We start from the raw sequence: 15,591 nt of genomic DNA on the forward strand, positions 1-15,591 counted from the left end.
CTAAAGAAAACACTTATGTATTAACATATAGAACTTTAAAAATGATTTTCGGAATACTTTTACATATTTGAGGAGTTGGAGAGCAAAAAAACATATTGCAACCCGACAATCAGGCCGACAATTTTTGGTTGTAAGGTCGCCTCGCTACTTATCTATTGTTGTTGACCTTAAGATATTTTAGATATGAATATAGAATAGTTGAATAGAGAAAGTACAAAAAATAAAAATTTTAACACCTACACACAAAGTCATCTGAAGAGCAGATTTTCTATAATTTACTAAGTAGTAACGACTGTAGCAAGAAAAAGAAAAAAAAAGTATCTGAAGAAAACTATTTCACTGCAAACAAAAAAGTTATATCGTTTGGACAAATGGTTTAAAATATTATTCTGAGAATATTATAAAAAAGAATTTTTAATGAAATATTTATTTATAAATTTAGATATTGCATCACAATGAATATTAAATATCATATAATTAAAATAAGGTGAATCACATAATGATAAGATATACCTATTACGGATGTTTTTGATAGAAGACCTATAAATAATTACATAATAAGATTGCAGATATTAAAGTACCGAATCTACTCTATATTTCCAAGTTTACGTCTATACGTTTGAATTGTTTTAACGCAGAAATGCAATTTGCCTGACCAACGTGTATCTATTCTCTAACTTACTTCGTCCGTCCGTCTTTAGGGCTTTTTAAAAATATTTCCCCTTGCCAATTTGTACGTTTATTTATTTGGCTGCTCATGTTATATTTGTGATATTTAATTATTCGCGTGCGTCGCTTCTCATAAATATTATCATCCTTGTTAAATGATAGAAACATAATGTAGAAATCTATCAAGTTCTAAGTCACATGTCTCATCATCTATAGCTCTATACTCCTCCTTCAGATGAAATATTTCAACCCTAAAAATAAAAAAAATAACTCCATAATGACCTCTAAAGGCACTTTAAATGATTTTTTCAACATCTAATGTGAGAAATAATTTGTCTATGTTAAGATCAGCTGATTCTTATTCTTGTTTCTACGACACTGGCGTCGCCTAGCGGAAATTTTTAAATATCTTTTGCGATTTTTGTTAGAAGAGTGGTGGTAGCCTCCCTAAAAATAGTTATAAACCTTCCCAGGACCTATGGGAAGCTACCCTATAAAGCAGAGCAAAACAGGTTAAGTGGTTAGCGAGATACTTAAGTCCACACAGACACACACAGATCCTATTACTATATTATGTACAAAAATGGACATAAATGTATAAACTGTACTGTACAGTACACTCTGAAAAATATTGCTGTTATTGTATCAACATCAAACTATAACCATCAAGGATCTTAAAACCACAATGACAATAACAAAATTACCCCTACTGTAGATTAAAATCATTGGTGGAAAAGTTAAGAAATTGCCTTTACCTTATTCCTGCAACAAACCGGCAAAAATATTTTATTCAAGGTAATGAAATTGCATAAATCAGATTTATGGGGATGCTTATATATTTATAAAGATTTCAATTAGGATTTTATAATTTGAAACTCTCTAATGAATGAAGTCGTCAATTATAATGAAGTTTTACCTTGAATCTTGACAAGCCACAGCAAGCATTTGTCTCTGTCGAGGGTCCCCAGTCTCACAACTCAAACTAAAATATTTTACCAGTTTCCTTCAAAGTTCCTAGTCGAGCAATAAAAACTCCGACCCCACTATTTAGAAATAAATTGAAAATCTAGGGGGGGAGGGGGTATTTTTTTGTGTTAGTATTTTACATTAGGCTTAGCTATATAAACCCTTTAATTGTATGACCTTTTTTCATGGGTATGGCACATGCGGCTTTTTGTGAGCTAAGGCATTTCTCCTATTCTCACTATTGATAGTTCGCGTCAGTTTACATAGCAGAAATTAGTACAATTTGAACGTGATATTTACCTGATAGAATTAATCTGATCACCAAATTGAACAGAATGTGCAGGATATATATCTCCTGCTCCAAGATCCCATAAATGTATTCTAAATTATAAAGAAAGAAATTAAAGTGATGTCAAAATTATACCTGAAAATTTTAGGAAGGTTTTTATCCTTATTTTGTAATACATGAATTTAATTAACAATTAAGATTATATATAATGCAAGCTTAGTTTTTGCAATAGCTCTGCATTTTTGTAAAATCACAAGATTTAAGTTTATTTGAAAAGGAAATAATATTAGACATGGTCAGGGAATAATATCATATTTTAAACACTTATTTTCTACCTGTTAGCAGTGTCCAAAATGAAGAAAACACAAGGTCTGGATGGTGACCAGACAACACTCTTGACAGGCTGGTTGTCCACTGTGCCAGCCCAGGTTATCAGGGGCCTGTCAGTCATGTTTGTCTGGTGCAGGCGGATACTTCCATCCTGAACAAAGAATATTCTACATAGAAATGTGTAAATCATCCAAAAAAATTTACTTTCAATTCAAACCTTAGCATAATAGTTCCATTGTAATTTTTACAAAATTGTTAATATTTGTAAAAATGAAAAAAAAGACAACATTTAGAAACAAAACACAAATAGGTCAAAATGAAAAGAATCTTTCAAAATTTGCAAACTTAGAATTACATTATACATGCTTACATAGTAAGGGATGCTTAGCTTTATAAAATATGCTTTACATTTTTTATACAAGGCGGGTCTTGTGCCCATGGATCGTATGTCCATTTCAATGGCTGATTATATGTGCCGTCGCCACTTGCCTACAGATCCCCCCTCCTAGAGGGCCGGAATTTGAGACAACATGTTGTGATAGCAATGCGAATTGGTTTGAACACGAATTCTCACCACCGTAACTAAGTGCATTACCAAAGAACTATGGTGCCCCCTTAACATGTTAAAAAAATTACATTTATATTTTTCATAACTAAAATGGTATAATGCCGAGGATAATTATACATCTTACCGCTGCGCCCACAAGTAGAAAAAGTTCATCAAAAGGACAGAATGTCGCTGATAATTATAAACCTTACCTCTGCGCCCACAAGTAGGAAAGGTTCATCAAAAGGACAGAATGCCGCGGATCGCGCACACGCGTGGGATAAATCTAGCTCTGTACAGTTTTATATTAGTTTTTTCATCAAATCTTAGATATTTAATCAAAATAGCTGAATGTTTTTCAGTCGCGAGGCTACTCTATAAGTGCTCGATTTTGTCTGTATTTCTGATTGTTAATTATATAAATTCAGTATTACTTTTATTAATCGGTAGAGGTAAGGAAAATAGCATAAAACCATTGCATGACAATTATAAAGCTCCCTGAAAACTACAAACAATTCCGACCAGTATTTTTCATGTACCATGCTGTTATTGTAATACAAGGTATTTTTCTTATGGTTTATTATAAATTGTTTTTGTTGTATGAACTATATATAAAATGTGCCTGGTCTGAATATTCTTGGAGCAGGTCTGTGGTCAGGATTAGTGGATGCATGGATAACCAGACCATTATCAGCTGTTACAAATATGTGAGAACTGTCTCCGGGATCTATCTCTACATCATAGGCGTGGATCTGATGCAAATAAAATTGACTTATTTTCTTTGTTTATTATTACACAAAAAGTTGCATAATTTATAGGTGGTTTCCTTTAAAGAACCTTATTGAGCTTTGAAACACTCCTTTTAAAATGAAATTAAGAATAAGGAGAAGTTTGTTTGTTTACTACTTAAGGTAAGGTGATGTAAGGTTTTTTCGATCACGCGGTATATGCCCAAGAGGGTAAAGGCTTCTGAGTCTCCAATGAGTTAGGCATAGAAAACACACTCTTTTTACAATTCAGGGAGGAGGGTTAGTGCTTGGTAGAAAAAAAACAAAATACCATGTATAGTTTATAATTCTTTAAGACATTGTTAAAGTGTTTGATATATTTCGCCAATTCCTGTCCAAAAATGTGAAACAAGGATGACAACATCACAAGCACAAAAATTATACAATGGACAAACGGACAAAGTGAGTTGAGGGCAAATGTTCAGTTCTTTGAGAGAGAAAAAAAAGAGAGAGAATATGCAAAACTTAAAAAAAGATTTATATCTTTTAAAGCATGACCGACCGACAGACAGACGGAGAAAACAATATAGAATAGATGTGAATATGTCATAAGAATCTTTAATAAAAATTTCAGCTGTCTATCTTCTATAGCAGCCAAGAATATCAAATTTACCCCATTTTTTGCTACTTAAAATTGATGTGAAAGTAATTTTGTTCCTGCGGCAAGTGTAGTTCCGAGTGGACAAGATTTGTCAAATCTATCACAGTTGTGGCTACCATTCGTACCTAAATATAAAATAATTTCATATATAAAAGTATTATGTCTCTTTGTCTCTCCATCCAACCCTTTAAAAAGTTTGTAAATGTTTTATAATATACTTTGTAAGATACCTTCTTGTTCTTATGTATAATTCATCTCATAATTTAAAAATTGTATGACTTTTTTACATTTTTTTTAGAAGCGAAGCTACTCTTTTATACATTTTTTCTGTTTATACGTTTGTTTTTACGTCCCTGACGCTATGGGAAAAATGTGACTTTGTCGTCTGCTATAGACTGCTGACTTTGTCTCTATTTATTTTCTTTTTTTTATGATCAATGAACATCTTCTCATTTTGTCCATTTTTTCATTCATGATTATTTGTGTTTCGCTAATTCTTGATGTTGTCTTCAATGTATTTTTAAAATCCTACCTGTCCCCAATGAGCTAATCCCAAGTTCTTTTCATAATCCCTCTGGAAATCTAGAACTGTCCATATCACCAGTTTACCTGAAGAAAAAAAAAGAATTTTCTATTACATTCAAACCCGGCGCTTGCACATGAATTTAACCTTGATATGTAAGACTTCAAGTGGTAAGAAGTGGAAAGGTTGGCATTAAAAATTTCTTTTTGAGTTGAGTTATTTAAACACCCTTCACCTACCACCTGTTTGACTATAACGCATTAAAAATACATGACAAAATGCTCCTTTAAGTGCAAAAATAAATAAGCGAAAATATCATTAACTAACCAATACACTAGTTAGATATTAGAAGCACAATTACAACTTTAATAACGGACCATAAACACCGTAATTATAAAATATGTTAGCTAATTTTTCTAAAAACAACAATAACATAATAAAATAAACATATTCTGTACCGGTGAATATGACAAAAGTGGAAAATAAATCCACAAACAAATCCCTACTTAGTATTATAAACTACCAAAGGCATAACCTTGCACATATGAATTTAGGTATTTAGGAATTAAGGAAGTATTTATCAGTGAATGAATAAACTCAAACCTGAGTAGTCAACAGAGACCACCCTGAATGCTGATAGCTTGTCCCTGGCGCCCCCCACCAGCCCATCATCCTCCCCCACGCTCTCTGTCAGAGACTTGATGCCCGTGACCCTAGCCTCGTGGATATTGTTATCACAGAAAGTTGGTCCCCGCCACTCACTCCTATTCTCTCCGTACAGTTGCTCATGCAGAATTCTTGGCTCTCTGAGATTATAAGAAAATAGCTATTCATCGCATCGTTTTATAGACAGATATCCGCCGAGAGTAAAATAAAAAATCATAGAATTAATCCTACGATGTTAATTGTATTATTTGAGGAAAAATTATCTGTAATACGATCCTATATATTATCTTTCAGCATGGCTGAGAAACGGTTCTAATCCAGCAGATATTAATCGGATTAGTAACCATACTGAAATAATTGTTGAACAAGTATTGAAAGAAAAAATATTGGATCTTTTAAAAGTTTGATAGTTTTTTAATTTTATAATAAGATTTTTATTATTATTAAAAATTGAGGTAGCTTTTTTAATCTTAAAAAATGAACATACCAAGACAAGTGTTTAAATGCCTGGGGGTGGGGGGGTGGTGAAAGCAATACTTATAAAATCTTTAAGATCGTGGATTGTATTACTTGGTTTAAAAATGGTTAGGTTGATAACGGTACTTGAATACTGGGTGTTTTCCTGAAAAAATCCCCAAGGGCTTCGAACAAGATTAATAATTAGAGTGAGGGGGGAAGGGCGAGCTGCTTAATTTTTTTATTCTTAAAAAGATATGTAATAGTTATTTCTCGTATCGTATTATAAACGGCTTTCCGCGGATATAGAATGTACAATTATAAGATTAAAACTAGTTTTTTTAGCCCCGTGGTGCCGAAGGCACCGGTTAAAAAAACTGGTTTTAATCTTATGATTGTACATTTCTATATTAGTAGAAAACTGTATATAATACGATGCTAGACATAGTTTTTTCGCATTGATGAGAACCGGTTCCTGTCCACCGGATTCGAATGAATACGAGAAAATACATTACCTAAGGTCCCAAAGGTTGATTGCGCCCCACTCGGAGCCCACAAAGACCAGGCTGGATCTCTCCTGCTGGAAACAGGCCGTGGTCACCAGCTCCGGGGTGGTCAGCACGTACAGTGGCCGGTCAGGCTGAGTCACATTCCAGATGGTGATTATGGTTCGGCTCAGGGTATCTTCACTTTCTGATGGGTCGTCTTCCAGTGAACTAAAAAAGGTTTAGCATTGTGTAACTTGTGTATTTCTTTCAAGACTACAAAACCCATATTAAGTTATATTAATAAAAAGCTCTGCCTAATATAGACTAATATAAAGCTTTCTTGTAAATTGTGGACTTATTGGTCTAGTGATTTCAATAAACTATCAGCGCAAAAGCCACCTTAAAAGTTGCTACTTTTTCAGTGTATATTGAAGGGTTGGGACATTGGGCTATTTAATACACTAGTCCCCAAAGTTTTATATTGACGTTTTCCTATTCGTTGGCTTTACAACTTTGGGTACTTTTTGAATTTCTATTTTTTGGTTCATTAAGTTGAGTGTCAAAACGTTTTAACCACTGATTGTAATCTACAGAAGGAGAATTTTGTATATTTTCAGTGGGTTTGTACATCAATTTTTTATCTATTGTCTTATCCCTTTAGATTCCTGTTTTCTACCTGTTTATTCTGTGAGTAACAAGTAAAGTTGTTGGATTTTCGTTTGAAAAGAGAACAATATCTACCACACGATTTTCTAAACATTCAACCTAAAATTTAAGAGGAAACAAATGTGTAGTATATAATAGCTTTTTTAGCTGAAATAACAAATTTTGGAAATTCAAAGATGTGCATGTGCAATTCTTTTGCCTAACCTTGAAGTCTATTTAAATATGAAATACTAATATACCCTGAAATATGGCTTAATATAAAACGAAAGTGAGAATTACAAGTACAATTCAGCGAAGATTACGAAACTTTTGAGCTAAAGCAGTTCTATGATGGACGTACGGACGTAACTTGTATTAGAGTAGCTGCGCTACTAAAAATTGTCTAGTAATAAAGCAGTTTTTGTTGTGACTTCTATAAATATTTACCTACCTTATCTAAATTAAGAACAGAAAGACTGGTAGCGAATTCAATACCCCTGTGGGGCTCCTCTACATAGTTATGACCCTCTCCTCGTATCCTAAAATAGTAAGATTTAGGAATAATATGTTTAGGTTAATTCAATACCCCTCTGGGGCTCCTCTACATAATTATGACCCTCTCCTCGTATCCTAAAATAGTAAGATATAAGGGTAATATTAACAAGACAATAGACGAAAAACCAATGTACTATTGTGCATCCCTAATTACAATAAACAATATTACCCTTTCTTAAAAAATTATTTATGGAATAGTTTGAACACTGAAGGTTTATACAACCCAATCAAGATGTTATGCCAAAACTTTGAAGACTAGTATAATTTACAGACAATTTCCTCCTTGATCAGTTTGAAAAGTTTTTAAATTCTTTGAATAAAATCATATTTTTCAGGAAAATTTATTTTCTAAAAATCTTACCTATCCTCTTCAAGTAATGTGTTCAAAATATCTCCAGCTAAAAAACAAAACAAAAATAATTATAATAATCAGGATTAAAATTGATAAAAAATGAACAAAATAAAAATAGTTAGTTAAACACACACATATACATTTTTAATTATTTGGAAAGCGATACTCTAAAAATTAAAATTTAGTCATAAGTTTATTTCACTAAACCAGATTCAAACATCAAAACTTTTAGACAAGTTTAACAGAAAAAGTTATTATTAAGAAGGATATTACCTTTAGAAATAAATTTGACCAAACGAACAGAATTACTATTCATTTCCAAACTTTTCTCAACGGCAACTTTCTATAAATTGAAATCTTTTTAAAAATGGATGTGCAATTGTAATATTAATCCTAGAAATAACTTGAAAATAAACAATATTAACCCTTAACGGTCCGGTTTTTTTCTATCTCATTTTCTGTGTGTGAAAGATAAAGAGCCCAAACTGCGCATTTTCCGGGAATTATTGTTCTTCTAGCTTCAAAAATAAGAAAATTACAGCCGTTTGAAATTTTTAAGTAAAAAAGGACCTAAAAACAAAGGTTGTTAAATAAAAGGGTGAAGGAAGCAAAAATTGACTTTGACTTATAAAAGGTCGGAAATTTATTATCAAACAAGGGACTTGCACAAAAAAAATTAGCTTTCTAGCTCAAATAGGAACTGAGATTAAGGTGCGGCAAGAGGCCCGACTGTTAAGGGTTAAGTAAAAGTATGCAAGATATAAAAGATGATATTTTTTAGACTTGTGGCTTCACTCTTAACTTTTTACGGCTTCGCTCATTCTTAAACATAGTCGCATTTAACGAAGATTTCTCTGTTTTAAATCCTTCTAATGCTAAAGTCTTTTCTTCTTCTGTAATTTAAAAAGTAAATATATTCCCTAAAAGCTGAAGTGTATGCAGAGGATCGGACATCATTGTATCAGACACAAAATTACTGTTAAATAGCTTAAAATTTTCAACTTAAGTTTATAAGGCAAAATGTTGGAGATTTTAGAATCCCCAAACCTTTAAGTATCAATAACTTATAGTTCTTGTCCGTTGAGAAGCTCAAAGCTTCCCAAATATTCTCATTCAACTTTTTAATCATTATATGATACAAACCTGTGATCCCCCACCAGATCCTCTGAGTTGTTGGGCCACCAGCTCTGGGTCCAGGTTGTCCTGGTCCTGCAGGCCCTGCAGGTTGAGAGTGGGTGGGTGCTGGCACCATTTACTCTCCTTCTTTACCTCCTCAGTTTGTAACTCAACCTTTAAAGCAAACAAAAATGGTTATTTTTGATACCTATTTCAATCTTCCTAATCTTCAATCTTATCTGTCTATCAATCATATTTTTTTAGCGAAGCTACTCTATAATTAAAAATGTCCGTCCACCTGACCGTCCGTCTGGCAGAGACAGAAAGGGGGAAACGTAATTTTTTCGCCTCCTATAAAAGATAGAGAGCTGAAATTTTCAAGGATTAATTATGTTAACATTCATCATATTTTCATTAAGATTCGTCAATTGGTTGGGGGGGTAGATCGATTCCTACATTTTTAAGTTTTCATGATTTTCTCAAACATTGATTATTTTACTATTAAACACAGTTTATACTTTCCCCCCCCTCAAGTTTAAAAAATCACTACTCTCTCAATGTTTCTCATTTGGTTAATCATATATGTAGGTATAACAACCATCGCATTTTGTTGAATTATATTTTTATCTATTCATACTAGCAGCTGCGCTCCAAGCATCTAGGAGCTCTGTATTTAAAGGAGTAAGGAAATTGGTAAAATAGCCTAAAACCTAACATAGACATAAAAAATAAATAGCCTAAAACTATCCAGGAACCTATAAGAAGCTTCCATAAAACAGTAGGTACAGTAGTTATCGAAATCTTAAGCTACAGACAAAAAAGCTTACTACTTTATATAATTATTACTATTTATCTATTTTTGTTTTTGTTTATTAAAACTTTTTGATAGGTTCCCTGTAAGTAACTAGTCGAGCACACAAACTCTCTTCCTTATCTAGAATACAAAGTAGAACGATGTCTGTCTGTTTGTGTGTGTGTTTGTTTTTCTGTTTGTTTGTAGCGAAGGATATCGCTAACCGCTGAACCGATCGGGTTCTCCTTTACAGGGTAGCTTCTCATAGGTCCCGGGAAGGTTTATAACTATTTTCTCGGGGGGAGGGACACCCCCAACCCCCCAAAAAATGAAAAATCCCCCCCCTCAAAAAAATTTTTTTTTTCTTTTTTATTTTAAATCTAAAATACGAAAAATTGGTTCGATCAAACCTCTTGGGGCAAAGCCCCTAGAGGCTAGGGGCGAAGCTGCTAGTTTTTAATAAAGTAATAATATGAGAGGGGGTAGTTTTACGTGTGTTTGTGTTTTACTTAATTTCAGGTTAGGTTAGGTTATATTGGGAACAGGGTAGCCCAGCAGGAGCTTTATGCTCGCTAGGCACTTTGAGGGAAACCACCAACAACCAGTGTGTGTGAACCTGAATATTATCCTCCCCAGTTTGTGAGGTGGCCTGCAGACTGTTTGTACCCCCAAAAGCTCTCATAAATGCTTCATATCTAAACAAATTGTCAAATAAATGCAGAAATATTTTTTTCTACCATATCCATTCGAAACTTTTAACAAACCTTTAGATTGTTTTTTTTTATAATTTGAAGTATGGCTATGAATACATTGATTTCCGTATTATTTAAACCGGTTTTGAGTTATACTAGTAAATCTTTTCCACGAAAAATAAAATAAAAATATTAAAATTAGTTTCATAAAAATTGGCTGGTTTAACTGAAATTAATCATACATTTTTCATTTTACTATCTGCAGAAAACTGTTTACAATACGATGAGATAAATAACTATTATTTGTAAAAATTACCTTATTGGAGCTAGATCCAAGTGATCATAACTGACAACATCCAAATTAATCATTCCAAGTAGATAATCACCACGAGATCTTAATGCAAATTTAAAATAATAGTTAATAATTATAAATAGTTATAATTGTAAAATAATGGTTATTAAATGACAATTTTAAAACTATCATGCTATAAACATACATATAAGTGAACTCAATGGACCAAATCCTATAAAAAATTTTAGGCTACCATGGAAGTTAGGGTTTCCATAGCCTTACATAAATATAAAAGAATTAGTAATACTTAGAAACCCAAGGATCACCTAGGCAAGCCTATTAAGATTTTTTTCTAAAATGTTTTATAACCTCAGTTCTTTAAAAGATCAGAGAAATTGTCAGACTTTCCTATTTATTTACTTTAAGGAAGGTGTTAAAAGAATGTACAAATATTTTTGTCCACAAAAATTTGTCATACTTATCACAAAATGGGGGATGATTAAATTACCGTTCATTTAATTCAATTTCTTAATTTTGCAGAAAATTTTAAAAAGGTTAACCTTATCATTGAAGCACTTTGCTTCGACTTTTCTCTTTCTTTTGCCGCAGAAAAGTTGATAAATCCGCTCTTTTTCTTTTCCCTGTTAGCTTCGCTGCCACGTCTGTTATTATGTTTGTCCTTGTTATTTTGATCCGAGTAATCATCAGATCCATTTCCAGAGTCGGTTCTCTTCAAACGAGATTTGTTCTAGATATTTTTAGGGAAAATTATTAATTTAATAATTAACTATTGTCACGACCCATGAAGCCTCTGGGAAACGGGAGTTGAAATTTTTTAAGTAAAAAAATATCTTAGTTGGGGTATTTTTTAAGGGGCTTTTTCTCTTGGGAATGTAGAGGTTCTATCCCCCAAAATAGTTATAAAGAATCTACATTGTGAATGAGAACCGTATAGGTTCAGTAGTTAGCAAGGTCCTTCGGTACAAAGTGATATACTGTTACTTTTTATATAAACTAGCGGCTTCACCCCTAGCCTTTAGGGGCTTTGCCCTAAGAGGTTTGATCAAACCAATTTTCGTATTTTAGATTTAAAAGAAAAATTAAAAAACAAATTTTTTTTGGGGGGGGGGATTTTTTTTTTTTTTTGGAGGGGGAAGGGGGTAGTCAACCCCTTCTATTTTAATTTAAGTTTAAAAAAGAAAAAAGAAATTGGGGGGGGGGTATTTTTCATTTTGTGGGGGTGTTGGGGGTGTCCCCACCCCCAAGAAAATAGTTATAAACCTTTCCGGGACCTTTGAGAAGCTACCCTGTAAAGGAGAACCCGATCGGTTCAGCGGTTAGCGAGATCCTTCGCTACAAACAAACAAACAAACAGACAGACAGACATCGTTCTACTTTGTATCATAGATATTACTATTAAATAATGATTTTGGAAACACATTTAAAAAGGGACAATGAGACAGACAGGCTGACACACAGACAGCAATTAAAGAAACACTACCTGGCCAGAATTTTCTCTCTCCATAGCGGCCTTGACCTCCCTCATCTCATTCTCCCTGCGTCTCCTGCGGGCCTCTGTCTCGTGTAGATCATAGTTGCCCGAGTCGAGCTTGGTCTCCACCATCACCTGCTCCTCACCAACACTCTCGTCATCACTACTATCTTCTTCCTCTACCTCCTGACAAACGTCTATTTCAAGATATTGTATTTTAAACTACACAGGGCTTTGATCCAGCAAATTAATTCCATTTGAAAATGCTTGAAATTTTGATATTTATATGTGGAAGAAAACGTATCTGGACAAAGTGTTTTAAAAAATGAGCCTTGTGATCAGGGATTATCTATCTCTTTTTTAGGGATTTTCTTTTCCACTCCTCCTCTCATCTCCCTCATTTTTATGACGTCACGTGACTGATTTTTTAGACACTTTGTCCAGCTACGAAGAAAACTTATTTTGTTCTGTAACTAAATGGAAGTTGATAAGAAGGGTTGTCCCTAGAACAACCGAAAAGAAAAGTGTAAACTAATCTTAATTAAAATATCTATGAAAGAAGTAGGATGTTCTTCTTTTTTCTTCAAAGAGAAATAGCACTTCGAAAAAAGTATCAACCACAAAATATTCAGCGTATAAATAAGCTTGTACAAGGTATACGAAACGTAAAATAAACGCTGTCATTCCTCAAAATCTTCATCATAATCTTCAAACTCCTGTAAATTAAAATCCATTTAAATCAATTGAAGAGAAAAGCATAAATCAGGGAAAATGGAGAAATTAGACTGTATAGTGTATATTACTGTAGTACCCATTACTCTTGGCTTTAAAATGTTGGGCACTTATCCTCATCCTTTATCCTCATTGAGGAGTAGATCAATTTATCTCTCATTGTCTTATCCCTTAAAATCCCTGAATACAAAATTATTTATGTTCCAATATCAGTAAATGCCCAATTTCGAAAAGTTTTTTGTTTAAAATGAAAAATAATGGATAAATCAAAATTTCCTCGTCATCATAATTATAATCATCAACTACAGCTGCTGTTTCTTCCTGTGCTGGTTCTTCAGTAACAACTTTATCTTCATGGACATCATCATCAGATATGTCAGAATTCTCTAGTATCACTTGTGTTGGCTGTCTTTTTATCTCTTTGACTTTTCTTTCTTTGTCTTTAGGTTCTTTTGTGTCCTTTTTATCTTTTCGATCCTTGTCATCTCTTTCTTTCTTTTTATCACTTGAAGAGTCAGGTTTTTTGGATTGAGATTTGCTGGATTTTTTATCATCTTTTTCCTCCCTTGTTTTTTCTTTTCTACAACAAAAAAATCACATTTTACATAAAAAAAATGAATTAGAAAACCTAAACAACATTCTTTTTGCCCTGTACGTACGTACAATGCATTTAAAGTTTACTTAGACATTGGATATGATCTTTACGACATTATCATTAAGAGATATAAGTTTTCCGGAATTTTAATGTAGGGAGGAGATTTGAAATCTGCATCAAATTTTAAGGATTTTTATAAAATTCGTTTTTTTGTATAATTCTTTATCTAAAAGCGGAAATACATTTTAAGTTAATTAATTTTGACCAATAGGATAAGTGGATTTTAAACTACCTGCGCTCTAATTGGTTGAATGATGTACGACATCCAATCAGAGCGCAGATTTTTTAAATCCACCAATCACGGATGCCAAAATTAATTAACTTTATTTGTATTTCCGCTTTTAGATAAAGAATTATAGAAAAAACGAATTTTATTAAAAAAATCCTTAAAATTGGATGCAGATTTCAAATCTCCTCCCTACATTAAAATTCCGGAAAACTTATATCTCTTAATTATCATGTGATTTTTCTGTATTTGAAGCTTCATCAAAATTCATAAAGTGAAGATGTTCAAGTGGTGGGGACCTTATTGGTCTGCTAGCAAATTACTTTCTGCTTTTTTTTATAGCGACTTGGCTGTGTTAATATATTTGACGCTATTTGCTGATATTCAAAGACCCAATTGACTGTTAGTACATGTTATTCAAAACTCTGCACTCTCTATTCTATTACTTTAATGTTCTATTACATACTTTAGAGAAATACATAAGATCATAAAAACAAAATAACTTTCAGTGTTTAGTGGTCTATAGATTTTACCAGGAATTTATAAGTGTAGTTACTCTTTCTCTAAGACTTAGTTTAAACTTTCCTTTTATTTCTAATTAAAGAATAAAGATATTTAAGTAAAAAAATGTTTAAGTAAAAAAATGTTTAAGTAAAACAACGTACCTTTCTTTTGTACTCTTCCTTTCTTCTTTTTCTTTTGTAGATTTTGAAGATCTATGGCGTTTTTCATCTTCTTTCTTACCAGGGGATTTTGTATCACTCTCTTTCTTTCTAGAGGATTCCTGGACAAAAAAAGTTATTGGTATTCTTACAAATTAGGTCAAAACTAATATTTTTTAAGCTTTATAATTTTTAAACCTCAGGTTACTTCAACTAATTGTCACTTTTATTATCCTAATAAATTTTAATAGTTTTAAATTTTAAAAAAATCACAGAGATTGAGTTTTGTAGATTGAAAAGTATACTTATGAAATTTAAGCATTTTAAGGAGCTAAGCTACTCTATAAACTCTTATATGTCTGCTTGTAAAGTTGCCGCAGATTTAATTTGTACAATTAACTCTCCTATAACTTTTGCAGACATGACGATTGGTAGGTACTATATGTATGCATTTCTGTAAATTTATCGTTTTCAAAAATATTATAATTTTTACCTTTTTTGTGGAGCTACTAGATGACTTTGACTCCTCCTTCTTTTTTCTTGAAGTTGAGGTTTCCCTGCCAGTCTTATCTCTTGTGCTTGACGAGGTCCGAGAAGATTTTTTATCCATTTTTATACATTTAGTGATCTAAAATTAAAATTTTCTTTTGTTTTCAGTTTAGTTGATGCTCTTCTTACACACAGATAACTTCAAGGTTTCAAAACAATATGACAATTCAAACTTGCTAAATTTAAAATCAGATCTAGCCGTCTCGAGCCGGTTATTAGCCCCACTGTAAAATAACATATATCATATTGTATTACAGACATTTTCTCAGGAGTGATAAAATAAAAATCAATGAAATAATTCCATGTATTGTTCGCTCGGGACTTCGGTATTAAGGGTCAACAAAACTGGAATGATTTAATATTTTTTAAATTTTACTGACTATAATAGTTATTTATTGCATCGTATTAAAGACAGCATTCCGCGATTATTGTAAGGAAAAATGGTAAAATTAAAAACAGGTTTGTTAGGCCCGAGGGGACGAAAATCTAGTCTAACATAACTGGTAT

At 32.6% G+C, this 15,591-nt stretch overlaps 1 protein-coding gene across 1 annotated transcript; it reads right to left on the reverse strand.

Annotated features, from left to right (window-relative positions):
- Nucleotides 1-457: 457 nt before the first annotated feature.
- Nucleotides 458-15,159, reverse strand: LOC145318419 (cytoplasmic dynein 2 intermediate chain 1). The gene is made up of 23 exons (XM_080159705.1): nt 15,029-15,159; nt 14,539-14,657; nt 13,213-13,572; nt 12,921-12,976; nt 12,270-12,457; nt 11,329-11,516; nt 10,793-10,870; nt 10,401-10,479; nt 9,019-9,165; nt 8,149-8,218; nt 7,885-7,921; nt 7,420-7,507; nt 7,000-7,088; nt 6,351-6,551; nt 5,317-5,519; nt 4,723-4,799; nt 4,247-4,315; nt 3,424-3,553; nt 3,014-3,093; nt 2,260-2,405; nt 1,936-2,016; nt 1,586-1,651; nt 458-920 (listed from the first exon to the last, which is right to left on the reverse strand). Exons 1-23 carry the CDS (start codon nt 15,143-15,145, stop codon nt 821-823), a joined length of 2,769 nt encoding a protein of 922 aa, XP_080015831.1. The 5' UTR covers nt 15,146-15,159; the 3' UTR covers nt 458-820.
- Nucleotides 15,160-15,591: the final 432 nt, after the last annotated feature.

The sequence above is a fragment of the Acartia tonsa genome, chromosome 4, assembly GCF_053477335.1.
Source record: "Acartia tonsa isolate MP-2025a chromosome 4, ASM5347733v1, whole genome shotgun sequence".
In the NCBI taxonomy this organism is placed as follows: Eukaryota; Metazoa; Arthropoda; class Copepoda; order Calanoida; family Acartiidae; genus Acartia; species Acartia tonsa.

Bases quoted from the DNA above. Each gene is read 5' to 3' on its own strand.
- LOC145318419 (XM_080159705.1), bottom strand. From the start codon at position 15,145: ATGGATAAAAAATCTTCTCGGACCTCGTCAAGCACAAGAGATAAGACT. The intron at 13,573-14,538 runs GTACGTTGTTTT...TTTTTGTTGTAG, and splicing joins AGGAAGAGTACAAAAGAAAG to AAAAGAAAAAACAAGGGAGG. The intron at 10,480-10,792 runs GTAATTTTTACA...CAATTTGTTTAG, and splicing joins TTGGATCTAGCTCCAATAAG to ATATGAAGCATTTATGAGAG.